At 41.5% G+C, this 18,106-nt stretch overlaps 3 protein-coding genes across 3 annotated transcripts; all 3 read right to left on the reverse strand.

Annotated features, from left to right (window-relative positions):
• Positions 1-913: 913 nt before the first annotated feature.
• LOC111582819 (trace amine-associated receptor 13c-like) lies at positions 914-3,584 on the reverse strand. Its single transcript, XM_023291673.3, has 2 exons — positions 3,395-3,584; positions 914-3,167 (listed from the first exon to the last, which is right to left on the reverse strand). Exons 1-2 carry the CDS (start codon positions 3,562-3,564, stop codon positions 2,345-2,347), a joined length of 993 nt encoding a protein of 330 aa, XP_023147441.2. The 5' UTR covers positions 3,565-3,584; the 3' UTR covers positions 914-2,344.
• A 3,256-nt stretch (positions 3,585-6,840) lies between these two features.
• On the reverse strand, positions 6,841-11,175 carry LOC111582827 (trace amine-associated receptor 13c-like). Its single transcript, XM_023291680.3, has 2 exons — positions 10,915-11,175; positions 6,841-10,781 (listed from the first exon to the last, which is right to left on the reverse strand). Exons 1-2 carry the CDS (start codon positions 11,082-11,084, stop codon positions 9,971-9,973), a joined length of 981 nt encoding a protein of 326 aa, XP_023147448.1. The 5' UTR covers positions 11,085-11,175; the 3' UTR covers positions 6,841-9,970.
• A 4,498-nt stretch (positions 11,176-15,673) lies between these two features.
• Positions 15,674-18,106, reverse strand: LOC111582823 (trace amine-associated receptor 4-like). Its single transcript, XM_023291676.3, has 2 exons — positions 17,942-18,106; positions 15,674-17,765 (listed from the first exon to the last, which is right to left on the reverse strand). The coding sequence occupies exons 1-2, from the start codon at positions 18,097-18,099 to the stop codon at positions 16,955-16,957; spliced, it is 969 nt and encodes a 322-aa protein (XP_023147444.2). The 5' UTR covers positions 18,100-18,106; the 3' UTR covers positions 15,674-16,954.

The raw sequence follows: 18,106 nt of genomic DNA on the forward strand, positions 1-18,106 counted from the left end.
ATTTTGCAGTTTCCTTGCATTGTTTGTTATTTTATCCAAACAAAGAGCTAGAATTTAAACTGTCATCAAAGTTTCTGCGTCTTCTGAGCTTTAGGGTGTTTAATTTAGTGGCGTATTAACTGTAATGTTTCAGTTTGGCAGGTAAATTCATATAAGTAAGATTAAATAGATATAAAATAATGTAAAAATATTTATATTAGTTATTTAATTTTACCTAATAAGTGAAATTGTTACCTTAATATTTAGATTATTCAGGTGAATTTATTTAAACTAACGTATTGCGGGGTGTAATTTCTAAACATGTCAGGCAAGTTTATATGAAAATATTCCAGTATTTTAACCATAATACTGATAATAATGAGGTAACTTTAATGTTGAAATTACTCAGCTAAATTTATAAAGCATACAATATTGCCAGGAATTTAATATTTATCAAAAAATATTACAGAATTTTATTTGTAGTGGTTATATTCATCAGATAAATATGTATAAAATAAATAAATTTGCAGAATTAATAATGTTGTAATAATATAATAACATTATATTGCTATAATATTTATATTTTGGTAATATAATATATATGAATATGATAGTCATATTAATAATAGTCGTATAAATGTGTATGTTATATAATTTTGCAGTATTTTTACCTTAGTATTTTTATTTTACTCCAAATTTATCTTGAATATATTATCATGTGTTTTTGTCTTTAACATTCCAATTGATAGAAAACACTGCAGGAGTAATATTTACTTTATATTATGTTGTAGCTTCTCTGGTGTTTCCTAAAGAGCAATATTTGATCATTAATGAGATAAAATGAATAATATTACTTCGGGAGGATTCTACTGCTGATGTTAAAGAAACTTTTCAATACATTTGATTATTGTGAAAGAAACGAGAAATCCAGATAAAAGAGCAGAATGTACCTTTATTCATGTTTTAAATACACTCTTACCGCAGCACAGAACTGTACACAGAGACTCATTTCTTTTATTAAATTATGGACAGCAGATACCAGCGGTGGACGTCTTTCTGATCATCAACATGAAAGTCCTCCTTTGCCCACATTATCTTTTAACTCTCATGTTGTCCTCATTTACAGGCACCAAAAAATATCGTTACTTTGTCTGTAAAAATCCAAAACTTCAGAAAATAAATTCCCCAAATTTCTCAAAATTTGCGAAACCTTCAGGAAGAAAATTCTAATAATTCCTTTAAAGTTTCCCTTTAAACTTTTATTTTTTTTAAATCCCCCATTTTGCAAGAAAAATCTTCCAAAAAAACCCTAAAATATCTAAAGTGGTTACATTTATATCAGTAAAACTTCTAATATTTTCTTTAAGAACATTTACATAAAAATCAACCAAAAATCCAGTGAAATTCGCTGGATTTTGGTTGATTTTTTTTGGTGAATGTTCTTAAGAAACATTTTTCACATTTCTTTTTTTCCCACCAAAAAATTTTCAAAGATTTCCCAAAAACGTTGAGAATGTGGACATCAGAAGTTTCACTGTGAAATTTTTTTTTTTTTTTCCACATTTTCAAACTTTAAAACGGGTCAATTTTGACCTGCAGGACGACACGAAGGTTAAATGTTGGTGGAACTGGAATACTTTACCTACAGTTATCACAGAAAGATACATAAAGAGACAGAATAAGACAAGGCTGATTAACAGTCAAACTGGTGAACATTCAGAAAATCAGGCACTTTAAGAACAGATATATTAACTAGAAGCACTTCAGGGTCGGTTTAATGGAGCCAGAATTCATTTATCGTCCCTGTCTTTGTTTTACTGTATTGTTTTTATCCGTCTGTGTGTTTTTCTGTTATATTCGGTACAACGGACGAGTCGGGAAACTCTGCAGTGGAGTCCTGATTTCTCTCAGGTCCAAGCAAAGTTTTACTGGAACAAGGAATCAACCTGAACAGAACACAGTCTGAACGAGTGACTGACTATAAAGAAACACTTCAGCTTTTCTACAGGCACACAAACAAGTCGCACTGGTATCATCACTTCCTGAGCAGTTATGTTTTCATGGCCAGAGTTAATCATTGGGTTATATGAGTTCACAGCCACACAGTTATACTGTAGTATCAAATCATAAAGACCATTTGATCATAACATTATTAGAATTTATAACAGGATGGAAATGATCTTTGTGTTAAATCCGAGAGTCATTAATATGCACTGTCCCATCCAGATAAATCAGGAAATGAAAAAGGGTTTTGATGCCAACAACAAAAAAACCAGACTTGCAGGTTTTTCAACAACATTCAGATTTTTTGAAAGAGAAGACTTTGTGTCTGGTGTGGAATCAGACAGATTTCTGTGTGATAGTTTCAGTCTCTTTGCAGCATGTTTGCCTCACAGGAGTCCGGCTGCAGGATTCTCAGCGTGACAATGTGCCGGACAGATTTCCTGAACCAGGGGTAGAAAAAGGCGTAAATGACTGGGTTCAAACATGAGTTCAGATAGATCAGCCAAACCTGAACGACCACAGTTTCTGCTGCCAGAACGTTGTGTTCAGCTGCCACACTGAAGCAGTAATAAGGACAGGAGCAGAGCAGGAAGACGAGCAGGACCACGCCCAGCGTCCTGGCTGCTTTCAGCTCTGATTTCTTTGCTGTCGTCGTCCCTGAACGCTGCAGAGCGACGGCGTGTCGTCGGACGGCCCGAGCCTGAGACACGGCAACCACAAACACCCTCATGTACAAAACCACGATGACCAGAAAGGGCCCGAAAAAGGTCACAACAAGGTCCACCACTCCGTCAGCATAATTCACAACAACCAGACACTCCCCACGGCAGGAATGAAACCTGCTCGGCTCTGTGAGTTTATCCCTCAACAACCAGCCGCTGTGGACGGCCGACAAAACCCAGCAGAGACAAACACTCAGCTGAACCCTCCTCACACTGATCCTGCTGGAGTAGAACATGGGCTCACAGACGGCCACGTAGCGGTCCACCGATATCAGCACCATGTTCCCCACAGAAGCACTGATCAGGAGGAAAGCTAGAAATATGGCGGCAACACATGCCACGTCTCCCAGAAGCCAGCAGTTTGCGAGGACGAGGATCTCCACCGGCATCTGAAGGAGACCCACCAGGAGGTCTGAGATGGCCAGAGACAGCAGGAGGAGGTTGGTGGGAGTGTGGAGCTGCCTGGAGGTGGAGGACACAAACACTGAACATGAGCAGATTCCACAAACAAGCATCACTAGCAGAACCTGGAAACACAGAAGTCACCAACAAAGCACCACAATCATTTTTAGCATTAGTTTAAATTGCAATAATAAGATGCCAAACAGAACTAACTGCAGCATTTTCCAGCCCAGAAGAAGCATTTCTCCATCAGGCTGAATAAAGAGAGCAGAGAAGTGAATCTCTACCTGAAGTGTGAGATGGAGATGATGACCAGCAGGTTGAGGGCCACGGTGAGCACAGAGATGCAGGACAGCAGGACATAGATGAACGATGCTTCCAGCTGAAGACGACTCGACCTTCTGCAGGAGTTGTTGACATGAGGAAAGCAGAACTCAGCTTCTTCCAGAGTTTCCATCCTCAGAGAGACAAACCAGATCTGAAGGAAGCTCCTCGTCATGCAGATCCTTTTTCTCTGTCCTTCTCCCCTCCCACATGCAAATTGACAAGGCCAACTGTGTCATAGTCTGGTTAATATTTAGTATCTGCAGATACCATTTTCCTGCATGATACACGCTTAAAATGTTGTAGATTATCTTTAATACCTGCTCTAATCTCACCATTTAATACTGCAACGACCTGAGAAGGTTCAGCAAGTGGGCACCATGACAAAGTCTTCTGTGGTTCTAAATGACCTCCAGCCTGTGGTAATGCACTGAATGAGGTTGGGATAAATTAGTTAAGATAAAATTTTATGGATCCCAAAGGAAATCCTGGTGCTCTAAACTAAACAGCTGACAGCAGAAATGCAGTAAATAAATGTAGAAAGCAATTAGATATGTACACCACTTTTCAAAAGTTTGGGGTCATCCAGACAATTCCATGTTTTCCATGAAAACTCCCACTTTTCTCCATGTGCTAACATAACTGTACAAGGGTTTTCTAATCATCAATGAGTCTTTCAACACCATTAGCTAACACAATGTAGCATTAGAACACAGGAGTGATGGTTGCTGGAAATGTTCCTCTGTACCCCTATGGAGATATTCCATTAAAAATCAGCTGTTTCCAGCTACAATAGTCAATTAGTCAAAAAGATTCTCTTTCAAAAATAAGGACATTTTCCCAAACTTTTGAACAGTAATGTATACGATAATCATTAAATTTGACTCTAGCACAGCAATGAATGTCCAGCATGCTAACTTTTTTTAAATAAATGAGTCACTTGACTCATGAAGCTCCAATCATTCGTGTTGATATTAATCAGCTAAAAATTGATTGGAACTTTACATCTTTTTGAGGTGATAAGCAGAAATTTTATTAAGTTTTAGTCAAGGTTATGGTGTCAGGTCAGGTTCACATGGACCTGCTACTGGTAACCTGTAATCCAGTAAGGGGGGGTGGGTTGTATTCAACTTTACTCTGGCAACTTCTGCAACGTCGCTGCTGCCAAACTGTAACGGCCCTGCTGTTCCTTTGGACCCATCACTGACATGGAAAGGTGGGACGTGCTGCATGGGCAACAGCAACTCCTCCATTTAACACTGTCCAGGCTTACATCCAACACCAACACCAATTTTTGTGACAGATCGGTCTCCTTAGCCACAAGCGATGCTGCAACAGCCAAACAGATAGGGCAACCAGGATGTACACCCATGATCAAACCTGATCGACGGAGGCCTAGCCTAGAGAGTTAAGGTTAGTTAGTTTTTTAGGTAAGTGTGTTCATGTCGCCAACGTTGACCAGAAAATAATGAAGACCGGGCTGTGAGTTGAAAGTTTGGAGGGCCGAGTTTCAAGCATGGAACAAGTGATCAGCAGGATGACAAAGGTGGTGTTACAGTACGGTGGCAAAATCGAACCCAAAGTGAGAGCGTACAGAGCAGGTGGTAGGCAGACTGGGAATAAATGGGTCTTTATTCACAGAAATCCAACAAACTAAGTATAAACACCAACGAAAGGCCAGAATTCACAACGGGTGAGGGAGGGGGGAAGGCAGGCTCCCAGGGGGCGGCAGTCGAGGGGCTGCACACCAGCGTCCACAACATCCGGAGGAGCATGGCTTCGGAGGTTAGAGATGACGCCGGGTCCTCTTCGGGCAGCGGGCCAGCCGACTGGGGCAGTCTGGGGGCGACGGTCCACGTCCTTCCTCTGGAGGACGGCAGGGGTCCATGTCCTCGCTCTGGAGGATGGTAGGGGTCCACGTCCTTCCTCTGGAGGACGGCAGGGGTCCACGTCCCCCCTCTGGAGGACAGCAGGGGTCCACGTCCTTCCTCTGGAGGACAGCAGGGGTCCACGTCCCCCCTCTGGAGGATGACAGGGGTCCATGTCCCCCCTCTGGAGGATGGCAGGGGTCCATGTCCTCGCTCTGGAGGATGGTAGGGGTCCACGTCCTTCCTCTGGAGGACGGCAGGGGTCCACGTCCCCCCTCTGGAGGACAGCAGGGGTCCACGTCCCCCCTCTGGAGGACAGCAGGGGTCCACGTCCCCCCTCTGGAGGATGACAGGGGTCCATGTCCCCCCTCTGGAGGACGGCAGGGGTACACGTCCCCCCTCTGGAGGACAGCAGAGGTCCACGTCCCCCCTCTGGAGGATGACAGGGGTCCACGTCCCCCCTCTGGAGGATGGCTGGGGGGAACGCAGGCTGCGCCGGCGGCTCAGTGTCGCACCGTCGTTGCTACGCTGAGGCAACAGGCAAGATGATCCGACACCGACTGCCGTGGGAAGCTGGTCTTTAGAGCTGATGGATGAACTGCAGGTGTGCGGTTCCCGCAGCTGCACTCAATCCAGGCTGATCAGCAGCTGCTGAGAGCCGCACAGACCGGAGACACATGGCAGGGGGGCGGATGGCCGGAAGGGGGCGGGGCTAGGAAAGGTCCGTGACAGGTGGTTAAATAACAAGGAAATAGTCTTCTACGAAGGGAGGAAGAATTTCAGGCTATAATGTTCCTGAAGGAACAGAGCGGTCATCTATGGTGGAACAGATTAGTTGATTAGTTACTACATTGAAGATCCACGAAAGTGTTCAACACCAGGCAACATCCCAAAACCCTAAAAAAAATCAGAGATAATTAGATTCCTATGCTATGAAACCAAAGAGGAGACTCTGTGCAGGGCCAGAGGGATGAAAAAGGTGTTTATTAATGAGAGACTGATTTACATTGACCAGGATTACCCCCCAACAGTCCTGCAAAATCGTATTTTGAGGTTAAACTTCATCATAAACATCCACAGCAAGACTATTGTTCCTCTTAGATCTTAGTTTGAAAGATAAATGCCATGTTTAAATCTAGACCTACTTTCCTGACAGAGCAGGTGAGCTGCAGACACCTGAGGCCTCCAACACCTGAACTCCACCTGATTGTTAGAGCTGCTCATTTCTCCAATGTTGAGTCAATGCAGATGAAATTTTGTCTTCAGCTGAATAAAAGCAGGACAGATGTGAAGAACTCTGATTATCTCTTCATCATGACTCCTGGTAGTGAGTTGGATATAACAGGCAGCAGGGGAACATTTTGTCCTCAGAGTTGATGTTAGAAGCAGTAAAAATGGACAAACGTCAGAATTTGAGCCAGTTTGACAAGACGACTGATCAGAGCATCTCCAGAACTGCAGCTCTTGTGGGGTGTTCCCGGTCTGCAGTGGTCAGGATCTATCAGAAGTGGTCCAAGGAAGGAACAATGGAGAACCGGAGACAGGGTCATGGACAGCCAAAGATCACTGATGGGAAGGAAGGTTGACCCATGTGGTCCGATCCAACAGAAGTTAATGTTGGTTCTGATAGAAAGGTGTCAGAATACATCAGTTTGTTGTTTATGGAGCTGCATAGCTGCAGACCAGTCAGGATGTCTATGCTGACCTCTGTGATCAACACCAATAGACCAACAATGAGCATCAGGACTGGACCATGGAGTAATGGAAGAAGGTGGCCTGGTCTGATGAATCACGTTTTTTTTTTTGGCAAAAAAATAGACAAACCTTCTCAAAAATGACTCCAGAGTTGTCCAAAATGACTAAAAAATTTTGTAAAATGGTAAGAATGGTACTCAGTGACTCCAAAAAGCAGGATTGAACCAAAATCTACTTGTTTTATGTGAAATTTTAGTGGTGAGAATGGACCAAAAAGACTCGACTCGTCTAAAATGGCTCAACACATGTTTAAGATGGCAAAAACAATCAGCAATGACTGAAAATGTGTCCAAAATGATTATAAATCGTCCAGAATGACTCAAAAAAACATGGTTGCACCAAACTCTACTTGTTTTTGTTAAACTTTAGTGGTAAGAATGGTCCAAAATAGCTGAACATATGACTGAAATGACAAAACTGGTCAACAATGACTCAAAATTTGAACAAAATGACTATAAATAGTTTTTCTTTTACAAATAATAAAAACATGCAAATCCTGCTGGTATTCCTCCGAACTGTTTTCTCCTCCCAGCTGTGATCAACTATTTTAAAGTTTTCTTGATAATAACATTTCTACTAAAAAAGCAACGACACATGATGATTAAGATGCAGAAAATAGACGTGCATTCAGTATTTTAGAGCCCTGAACGTCTATTGGGGGAGTTTTCTGTGTTTTTATTCTGGTTCTGCTGCAGTTTGTGTCCTTCTAATGTGAACTTATTTCATTTGTGTAACATGAGCGCCCCCTGCAGACTCATGCACTCAACTTATTCTGTATCTTTCCATTCAATGTATTTTCTGCACGATTTGTGTGAATATATCACTTCTTCTCCTCCACATACTGGAGAAATGTTGTACTTTTACTGCACTGTTGTTTTATTTGAGCTAAATTTACCGATTACTTTGATTATAAACACAAGAAACAGAATCATTCATCCTAAATATGAGCAAATTCTATTTATTTTTCAAGGCCCTGCAGGTTTTAAACACTAAAAGCTGCTCAGGTTCTCATATTATTCTATCAAATCTCTATAAATTTATCTCTACGTTCTTTTCTTACTTCTGATTGTGGGAATGTTTTTGAACTTTTGTCTAATGAGAAGTTTCCTGAAAGTGTAGAATAAAACATGCAGAAGTTATGATATTTGTACAGATGATCTCATAGGTTTTTAAAGGAAAACATTGCAGGTGAAAAGGACAAAATTACACAAAAAACTGGATTAAAACTAATCGGTTTCATTATTAAACTTCACCTGCTGATCACTCAGAACAAGGCGATGATTTTTTGGTGTTATAAATTTTCTAAAATGTATGTTTAATTATGCAAATGAGGTGTCAAATATCTAAATCTGTGTTTCCAGAACAGAAATGTGAACATTGAAAGATCTGATATCAAAATTCCTGTTTAATTTAAGATCTTTTCAGAGGAGGATTTAAATGTCAGTGTGTCTTTTATTTCTCCAGAAATCAGAAAATACACTTTATTTTCTATATGTTCTAATAAATAGCATCAGGCTATAGATGACATGAATAAAACTCCTTGAAAACCTTCAGAGCACAAAAAGGACTAAAACTCAGATTTTATGGAACCTAAATGCTGCTGAAGTGGAGAGTTGTGGCCCAGAGAAACACATTTTCATTATGTTTCTGTGAATAAAACATTTGTAAAATCAACAAAGCTGCTCTGCAGAATCCTTCAGAATACAGACAAGAGAAAAAAAGGAAAATCTGCCGTCTGTGAGGTTTGCTGAGGTGCAGATTTCTGGATCAGAACAGGAGAAAAAAATCAGCCTTTAAAGATATTTATATCAACAACACAAAACTTCCCTGTTAGATATTTTAAGACACATTTTCTTCTGTTTAAGCTTTCAGAAAAAGCATGTTTACATGTAAAATATGAGGTCATATGCATCTAAAAATGTCCTAATCTGAATTCATTTCTAGAATAAAAACATGACTTTTGGACAAAACCAGCATTAAAATTGTTTTGTTTTTTGTATTTTCTTGGCATGTCAAAGTGAAATGCTGTTACAGAGGGACATTGCACATCTCTTTTTACCACTCTGTGAATGAGTAAATACTGAACACAAGCAGGAAAAAAGCATGTTTGTATGAACAACATGTTTTAGAAATCAGACTATAAATGACATATGAACACATCTGTGGAAAATCTGCTAAATAAAAGTCAACTGGAGTCTGTAAAAGACTCACATAAGGAGAAAAAAATGTCACTTTCACCATGTTTTGATGAATAAAATGTTCCAGAAATTAACAACGCCCTCTGTTTAAAACCTTCACAACACAGATAAAAGTAAAACTGGAAGGTTTGGTGTCTGTAAGATCAGATTTATGGCTCAGAGTGGAGGAAAAAACTCCTCCTGAGAGAACACATGCATAGTACTTGAAATCTACAGACGCAAATAGACACAATGCAGTAAAATAAAACGTGTATTTCCAATGTTTTTTTCTGTCATTATTCTGAAAGAAGATGAAGTTATCTGCCTTTTGCTTGTTGCCTTAAACACAAATTGCACATGTAAAGCAATATGATGGCACTGAATGAATGAACCTCAGTAAGAAAAGTTATTTCATAACAGAAGATGCAGGAATTATATCGACACTGAGCATGAAGAACAGGTGCTGCTTGCATTTTAGGAAACAACGACACAGACGTTATTGTTCTGCTCAGCAAATAAAGAGAAAACATGACGCCTGCAGTGTCTCTTCATGCGAATATTTTCACAAGCAAAGCTGCTAAAGAGGGGAAGCTGCATTCATGACACAACAGACTTTTCATCTTATTTACGTGTCATTATGTTTGAGAGACTCACACATGCTTGTCTGAATTATTCACAGTTTAACTCTACCAGCAGCGGACTCCATGCTACACTAACTTCACCTCTCGTGTCTCTGCATCTACACAATCTGAACGTCACGGGAGCCTGGTTTCAGTATCTGCAGTGTCAGAATGTGCTTGAGAGACTTTCTGAACCAGGGGTAACAAAACACATAGATGACCGGGTTCAGACACGAGTTAAAATGCGCCAACCAGATCTCAAAGGCGGCGGCGGAAGCATCGACCGACGTATGCTCTCCCACCAGAGTCGGGTAGTAATACGGACAGAAACAGATCAGAAACACAACCACAACGATACCGAGAGTCCGGGCCGCCTTCATCTCCGTCTTCCTCACCGTCACCATGCCCGGGCGCTGAGCTGCAACCTGAGAACGTAAGCTGCGAGCCTGAGCCAGCGCCACCACAAACACTCTCAGGTACAGGATCACGATGACAGAAATGGGGATGATGAAGGTGAACACCAGGTCGATGATACCTGAGATGTAATTGATGATGACCACGCACTCCCCGAAGCAGGAGTTGGACCTGCCGGGCTGCTCCAGGTGGTCGTGCAGGAGGAGCAGCCTGTAAAAGATAGAACAGACCCAACAGAGGCAAACATACAGCTGCACGACTCCCTTAGTGACCTTGGTGGTGTATCGCAGAGGGTCGCAGATGGCCACGTAGCGGTCGAGTGAAATCAGCACCATGTTAGCGACAGATGCGGAGGTGATGATGTAGTCTATGATGTAGTACACAGTGCAGATGATGTCACCTAGGAACCAGCAGGCCTCGATGTAGATGATCTCCACCGGCATCAGCAGGAGGCCTACGAGGAGGTCGGTGGCGGCCAGAGACAGCAGGAGGAGGTTGGTGGGAGTGTGGAGCTTCCTGGAGGTGGAGGAAACCATCAAAACACACAGAATCTCATTTAACTGGCAGCAAGGACAACTATCTCCAAGATCAGAACGGTCTTCTTACAAGTTATTTACATCAATTCTAGGATTTAGATCATGATATGTGCCTGAAGTGGGAGATGGAGATGATGACCAGCAGGTTGAGGGCCACCGTGATGAGGGACACGGAGGACAGCAGGATGTAGATCAGCATGGTGGTGGTAGGAGGGTGGGCCGGCTTCTTGCAGGAGGAGTTCAGGTGTGGAACACAGAGTTCACCTCCGTCCAGGTTCCCCATCGTCGCTCAGGAGCCACAAGTCTGTCGCTAAGCTACTTTTATCCTGAGACAGAAGAATCCTCCTCCTTCATTCTTTACAACAGGGGTTTATCTCAGCTCCATACCTGCCCTCTCCATGACGAGTCAGTCCAAACAGATCATCACGTTTTAATAATGACTTCTGCTCCACAGTCGCTGAATTTTCACAACATAAAATTTGGATATTGATAAAGTCATTTGTGTAATTCAGATTTCATTCCTGTTCATTTCCTGTCAAACCAACTTTCAGCATTTTTTCCCGCCACACACTGAATTTGATTCAAAGATGTTTGAACACATCGTCTCAGGAACTATTAAAGATAAAAACCTGAAATATTCAATTATTTCTCATCATGTCATTGATTCAGAATCTACAATATTAGGCAAGTAGATCAATTAGTCCCGTCTTTTAATGCATGTTAACAAAGAAATGAACAAGAAAAGCACTCAGAGAATGCAGTACTCTGCCAAGGCTGGTCAGTTGTGTCATTTCTGATGGCTGAAATCTTGAAAAAAAATTGTGATAGAAATCACAGCACCATAAAATATGGCCATTTAATATAGATGTACCCACAAACAAAATGACCTTGCGCTGAATACAGACGTGTGATATACATGTGTACGTTATGTTCGGAAACTGAATTGATGGGACTCGGAAGCACCCCCAGACCTCGTAAGACTTCTGATGGATAAGTCCTGATAAGTCCTCTGTGGTGGATTTGTAGCAGGATCACAATCATGTGATCATCAACAGGCAGCTGACGTAGTGTTCACTTGTTGTCATGGTTACAGTGTGTCAGGAAAATTCTTCAGTGGAGTCCTGACTTCTCCAAATTAACAGTCAGAGTCGTTTCTCAAGTCAAAGCAAAGTTTTACTTGTGAAAGGAATCACATGAACAGAAGACAGTCTGGACAAGTGACTGGCGAAGGTGGAAAACAGCGTAGCTTTTATACAGGCACATAAGCATGAGTTCACATCTTGGTATATGCTATCTCTTGTTCGCTGTCGGTTAGGCCTTGGTTCTTCTTTGCAGTGCTTCATGGAAAATGACTGAGCACAGCTTCATATGAGTAACACACCACACAGTTCTATAGTATTACAGTGAATAAGAACATTTAATCATAAAAGACAATAATTTGTATTTTTGCCTTGCCGATATCAATCAATCAATCTATCAATCAATCAATCAATCAATCATCCATCCATCCATCATCCATCCATCCATCCATCCATCCATCCATCCATCCATCCATCCATCAATCAAAATGTATTTCCATAGCCCTTTGCAACAGCCCAAAGGGTGACCAAAGTGCTTCACAGTGAAAAACAAGAGAATAACTTAAAAATAATACAGTAACTTAAAACAAGACAAACAATCAGACTCGCACTTACACCTAAATTTAGAATAATCAATTAACCTCAGCACATTTTTGGACTGTGGGAGCAAACTGGAGTACCCGGAGGAAACCTATGCATGCACAGGGAGAACATGCAAACTCCATTCAGAAAGACCCCAGGAAGGCTGGGACACAAACCAGGGATCTTCTAGCTGCAAGGCGAGAAGTGCTAATCATCATGCCGCTGTGCAATGATACAGAAATCTTTAACAAATCCGTGGATCCAGACTATAAGCCACATCACTGCCAAAATCTAATCACTTGGTCCTTGTGTCATTTCTGACCTTCCCTGACATTTTCATCCAAATCCGTTAGTCCATTTTTGGGTAATGTTACTAACAGACAGACAGACAGACAGACAGATGGACGGACAAACGCATGCCGTTCGTCACATAGCTTCGCCTCGTTCCTTGTCGGAGTAATAATGCAAACCATTGTGAAGACTCTGGTCTACCTGGATCAGGTTATCTAGTTGAGTCAGAAAATGAAAAATATTAAAACATTTATACGAATCCGTCTGAAACTACAAAACTCTGTTCTACTTGGATCAACTGCTGAAACTGTCCGGACAGCTTACAAATAAAATGGGAACCCTTCTTGGAGGTTTGCTCAGATTAGAAATTGACATAAAGATAGTAACAACACAAGAGAGACAGGAAGTAGGGGCTAGTAGGTGCATGTAGCTCCTCATATGTGTTTCATAGTGTTTTATTATGAAACCAGACATTTTTAGACAGTATCTCAGGAAAGACTCGAACTGCAGCCCCGACTTTCTGGGGGATCAGTGGTTCTGCTGCAATTGTTGGAGCATCACGCTACTCAGCCGATCTGGGAAAACTTTGCTCCAACCAACTGTGGAACCTTGGATTCAGGAGGAGAAATGATTCCGTCTCGGCCGTGGAACAATGAACCAGCTCTTTACCCTTGCAGACCTGTTCAGGGGGTTGTGGGAGTTTGACCAGCCAGTCCACATGTGTTTTGTATATTTAGAAAAGGCTTGTGGGGAACCGTAGGAAGGCACTGCGGGAGTATGGGGTACTGGGATTGTTGTTACAGGTCATTCGGCTCCTGTACAACCAAACTGAGAGCTGTGTCCACATTCTCTGCACAAAGTCAAACAAGCTTTCTGTACTTGTTGGACTCCAGGGCTGCCCCTTGTCTCTGGCCCAGGTTGTGGATTCATGGATAGGATCTCAAGGTGCAGCAAGGATGAGGACAGTGTCCAATTTGGGGACCTCAGGATCAAGTCTTTGGTTTTTGGCAGATGATGTGGTTCTGTTGGCCTCATCAGATCATGACTTTCAGTGCTCAGTGGAGAAGTTTGCAGTGAACTGAGAAGTGACTGACACCACCAATACCAAGGCCATGGTCTTCTGCTGAAACCCAGTGGACTTCTCTCTCTGAGTCTGAGGAATTGGGAATCTAAGTTTGTCCATCCTGAGTGGCTGGTCCGGAATCTGGGCCACTGCAGGAAGAACGGAGTCTTGGTACATGGTGTTCATGCTCGACCAGGTGACCTACTGGTGCTTTGGCTTTGGAAGACTTTATACTCGGAAGTTGAATTTACCAAGTCCAAACTCCCAAGTGTTCATGTCTGAACTTGTAGTCACGATATTGAAAAGTGACTCCTTACTTGTGGAGCAGATGTTGATCAAACAGGTCAAGGTTGATCAACAAGGTCCACGAAAAGCTCCTGTGAGGACCTTGTGGTGAAGTTTGTGTGACTCTGTAGAGGGATAATACTGTAGGTAGCAGTTAAAGGAGTAAATTTTGAGGGATCAGTCAGTCCTGTTCAAGGTTCTTATATGTGTTTCATGGTGCTTTATTATGAAACCCGATCATTGTAGACATTTTCTCAGTGAAGGCTGGAATTTTGTGTCAGTTTTTATGAAAAGGTGACACAAAATTCCAACCTTCACTGAGAAAATGCCTACAATCTGGTGGTTCTGGTGGCTCTGGTTTCTTCAGCAGTTCTTTGCCCTTTGGATTTGCAGGGTTTACTCCTTTGATTAACTACCCACAGGGGTTCTCCTATGATATAAATACTTGTGTGTAGATACTACATCAGGGTATGTTATATGCAAAGAAAAGGAACAAATTAAAACATTTTTATTAAATTACTGGTGATAAGTGATTTTTTTGTTTGTGTGATCAGATACAAAGACTGCATCACGTGTTGATGTTCAGGTTGCATCAGATGTGTCTAAAGGTCATGACAGAATGATCTCGCTAAAGAAGAGAAAAACAACAGCTGTTAATTGTTCACTTTGTTGGTCTACTTAGCAACGATTGCATCATGTTTGGATGTTGCCGCTGGTTTTGTCATACAGTAACACCTCTGATTGCAGCACTGCCACTATCTGACACTAATGAGAGCAGGTGTGAAACTTCCTGAGTCAGAGACGCACACCTGTCATTAGTAGCAGGTAACAGGCTACACACTGAGGGCTGTTCAGAGCCCAGTGAGGATCTCAGTAACACAATGTGTGTGTTTGTGTGTGTGATGCAAGAATTAGAAGTTATATGCAATGACTAAACAATTTCCAAACTCAAACAAACATTGATGAGACAAGTCTTCATCCTATTGCAACCAGTGTGTAGGTCTTGGTCAGGTCACATAACGAGCACGTTTGTGGTTTCAGTTTTAATGAAAAATCTCATATTTTTTGGTCCATATAAACATAAAAAGAGATTCTGTCATTTACATAGTAGGTCATATGTACGTTTTCTGTGTATACACAGTCATGCCAAGCACATGCACTACTGCCATTGTACCGTAGTCGCCATGCAGAAACACATTTTGTGTTGCTCTTTGTACGTTTAGACCTTTGCGAATGATGAAGAGGAAATTTACTTTCATAACTAATTTACTGTCAGTTACTTTCATGAGAGGTCTAAACTCCCCCTCTGCATGGGGATAATCCTTATAATAAAACATCACTGTGGGACTTTCCAACAATAATACATCATATTTATATGTTGATTATATTTTACATTGTGAATTCTGCTCATAAATTTCCCTGCAGGGAAAGTGAAATTATTTCTGATGATATTTTATATGATTAAATTAGACCTGCAAAGTAAACTAAGTTACAAAATGCATCCAGTGGAGGCAAAAGTTCCAAATTTGCCTCTGTTCTTCCATGACATAAAAGCATTAAGTAGTGGAAAATGAAAAGACTCAAGAAAAGAACAAGTACTTGAAAACTATATTTAAATGCAGCACTTGAGTAAATGTGCTTTGGCTTTACCACACTGGTTTTGATTCAGTAGAAATAAAAACTTGTCAGGAGCATCACATTTGGTAGAGCTGAAGTTGAGAGTTTTTCGAGCAATTTCAGTCACATCAGTGTCACTGACTCATTGTTTTAAGGCTGTTATTTACTCTCTAATTTCCAGTTTTCATTGGTCAGAAGCAGGTTTTTGCTGCAGTTTTTCAGATCTCACTCCGATCTGCTGATGGAAACACTGAGACTGATTGTTATTTCAAAATTCCTCTATGTGTCTCGGATCCACAGAGACCAAGGTTGTTCATTTTGCAGCTGTGACTGACTGAATGTTGGGAGGGTTTTCTACTGGGAATTTCAAGAAATAATTTGCCGCCCAAGTCCTCGGATTTTCCAGTGATTCATGGGTGGAGAGACCCCAGAGTGACCTTTTGTACTTTACAGTGAATGAAGGCTCTGCAGCATTTTCAACACTGGACCTGTTGAAAATTAAGAGTCAGTAAAGGTTGCTATTTTTTTGAGATGAAAAGCCAAAGATCATTAATGTCAGGGCAGAGACACTGAAAATCTGTTTTTTGCTGCCATCGTCAAAACTTTGAGCGTTAATGTGAAACTGGGACAAACTCAAGCTAAATCTCCCAGTGTTGTGTAGGCAGAGATTTCAGAGGGGACATTGGGAATAGACTCCTCTCAATAAATGCATTTGTGCCCCCAATAAAAACACAACAAATTTGCAAAAGACTTATATTTTGAACAAACAGTGTGATGTCTATAATAGATACAACAATACCTCTGACAGGTGTTTTTTCTTCCACCTGTAAAACACAGATAATCATGGTTTGATCTAAATGTGCAGAAAGTTTTGTGTGATAGCAGACATTTTGCTGAAACACATCTGATCTGTAACAGTTCAGGGGTTTATGAATCAATCCAATTAATTCTTTTATCATTGCTTTAAAAAGTGCCATGTGCACATTTAAAGAGATCAGTGTCATGAAAAGACAGGAAAGATGCGAGCAGAGAAATCCTGCCTGTTGGTTCAGCAGGAATAATCTTACGTTAGAAAATCCAACAGCAGAATAAATATTTAACAGACAGAATGCCTGAGAGACTGAATGCATTACGCTTCTTTCTCTGATTTTTGTGTGGCCTTACCAAATTTCATCTTCTTACAGTTACTGTTCTGTAGAAATATATTTGTTCTTTCAGAGACTCATTTTAGTAACTTCACAGCACGTTGGCCTCACAGGAGCCAGACTGCAATATATGAAGTGTAACGATGAGTCTGAGGCATTTCCTGAACCAGGGGTAGAAAAAAGCGTAGATGATCGGGTTCAGACAGGAGTTCAAATATATGAGAAAAGCCATAAAGACCTCAACTGAGGTGCCAACCAGTATTGTGCTGCCTGTTAGAGAGACGCAGTAGTACGGGCAGTAACACATCAAGAACACAAAAACAACAATACTGAGAGTCCTGGCTGCTTTCCTCTCAGATTTACAACTTTTCACAGTCCTCGAATGTTGCCGTGTGACAACCAGAACCTGGGATCGCATGGCACGAGCCATAGACACGGCCACCAAAAATATTCTCATATACAGAACAACAATTACTGTAATGGGAAGAATGAAATTAAAAGCAAGATCAACATCACCTGCAATGTCAATCAGACATTCCCCATAGCAAGAATTATACCTGCCCAGTTGCTTCAAGTGATTGTAAAAAATGACAATGCTTATGAACAGAGAGTAGAACCAACACACACAAACAGAGATTCTGACTCTTTTCTTAGTGATTCTGGTGGGGTAGTGCAGAGGGTCACAAATGGCCACATAGCGGTCAGCAGATATGAGCACCATGTTTCCTACAGAGGCACTAATGATGGTGAAGGGCAGTAGGTAATACAGAGCACACATTAGGTCACCCAGCATCCAGCAGGTCTGCATGAGGAGGATTTCAACCGGCATCACCAGAAACCCCACGAAAAAGTCTGAGACGGCCAGCGAGAGCAGGAGGAAGTTGGTGGGAGTGTGGAGCTGCCTGCAGTGAGAGAATCTACACTGTGAACAGCAGCAGCAACAGTCAAAAAAGCACTAATACTGTGGCAATATCAGCAACTGTAAGCACAATTCACATTTAAAATCAAACAGGCAGGATGCAATAATCAGAGAGCAAAGTCACAGTGAATCAGAAAATGTTGAGATGCTTGTGTCTGCCTGAAGTGTGAGATGGAGATGATGACCAGCAGGTTGAGAGCTGCAGTGAGCACAGAGATGATGTACAGCAGGACGTAAACAACCACAGTCCCAGAGCCAGGAGGATCTGGTGTCCTGCAGGAGGAGTTGAGGAGTTGTGGGAAGCAGAGTTCCTCCATCACCTCA

The sequence above is a fragment of the Amphiprion ocellaris genome, chromosome 11 (genome assembly GCF_022539595.1).
Source record: "Amphiprion ocellaris isolate individual 3 ecotype Okinawa chromosome 11, ASM2253959v1, whole genome shotgun sequence".
Lineage (NCBI taxonomy): Eukaryota > Metazoa > Chordata > Actinopteri > Pomacentridae > Amphiprion > Amphiprion ocellaris.

Excerpts from the sequence above, each read along its gene's own strand:
- LOC111582819 (XM_023291673.3), bottom strand. The coding sequence starts at position 3,564 with ATGGAAACTCTGGAAGAAGCTGAGTTCTGCTTTCCTCATGTCAACAAC. Across the intron at positions 3,168-3,394 it reads ATCTCCATCTCACACTTCAG|GCAGCTCCACACTCCCACCA; the intron begins GTAGAGATTCAC and ends CTCCACCTCCAG.
- LOC111582827 (XM_023291680.3), bottom strand. The coding sequence starts at position 11,084 with ATGGGGAACCTGGACGGAGGTGAACTCTGTGTTCCACACCTGAACTCC. Across the intron at positions 10,782-10,914 it reads ATCTCCATCTCCCACTTCAG|GAAGCTCCACACTCCCACCA; the intron begins GCACATATCATG and ends CTCCACCTCCAG.
- LOC111582823 (XM_023291676.3), bottom strand. The coding sequence starts at position 18,099 with ATGGAGGAACTCTGCTTCCCACAACTCCTCAACTCCTCCTGCAGGACA. Across the intron at positions 17,766-17,941 it reads ATCTCCATCTCACACTTCAG|GCAGCTCCACACTCCCACCA; the intron begins GCAGACACAAGC and ends CTCTCACTGCAG.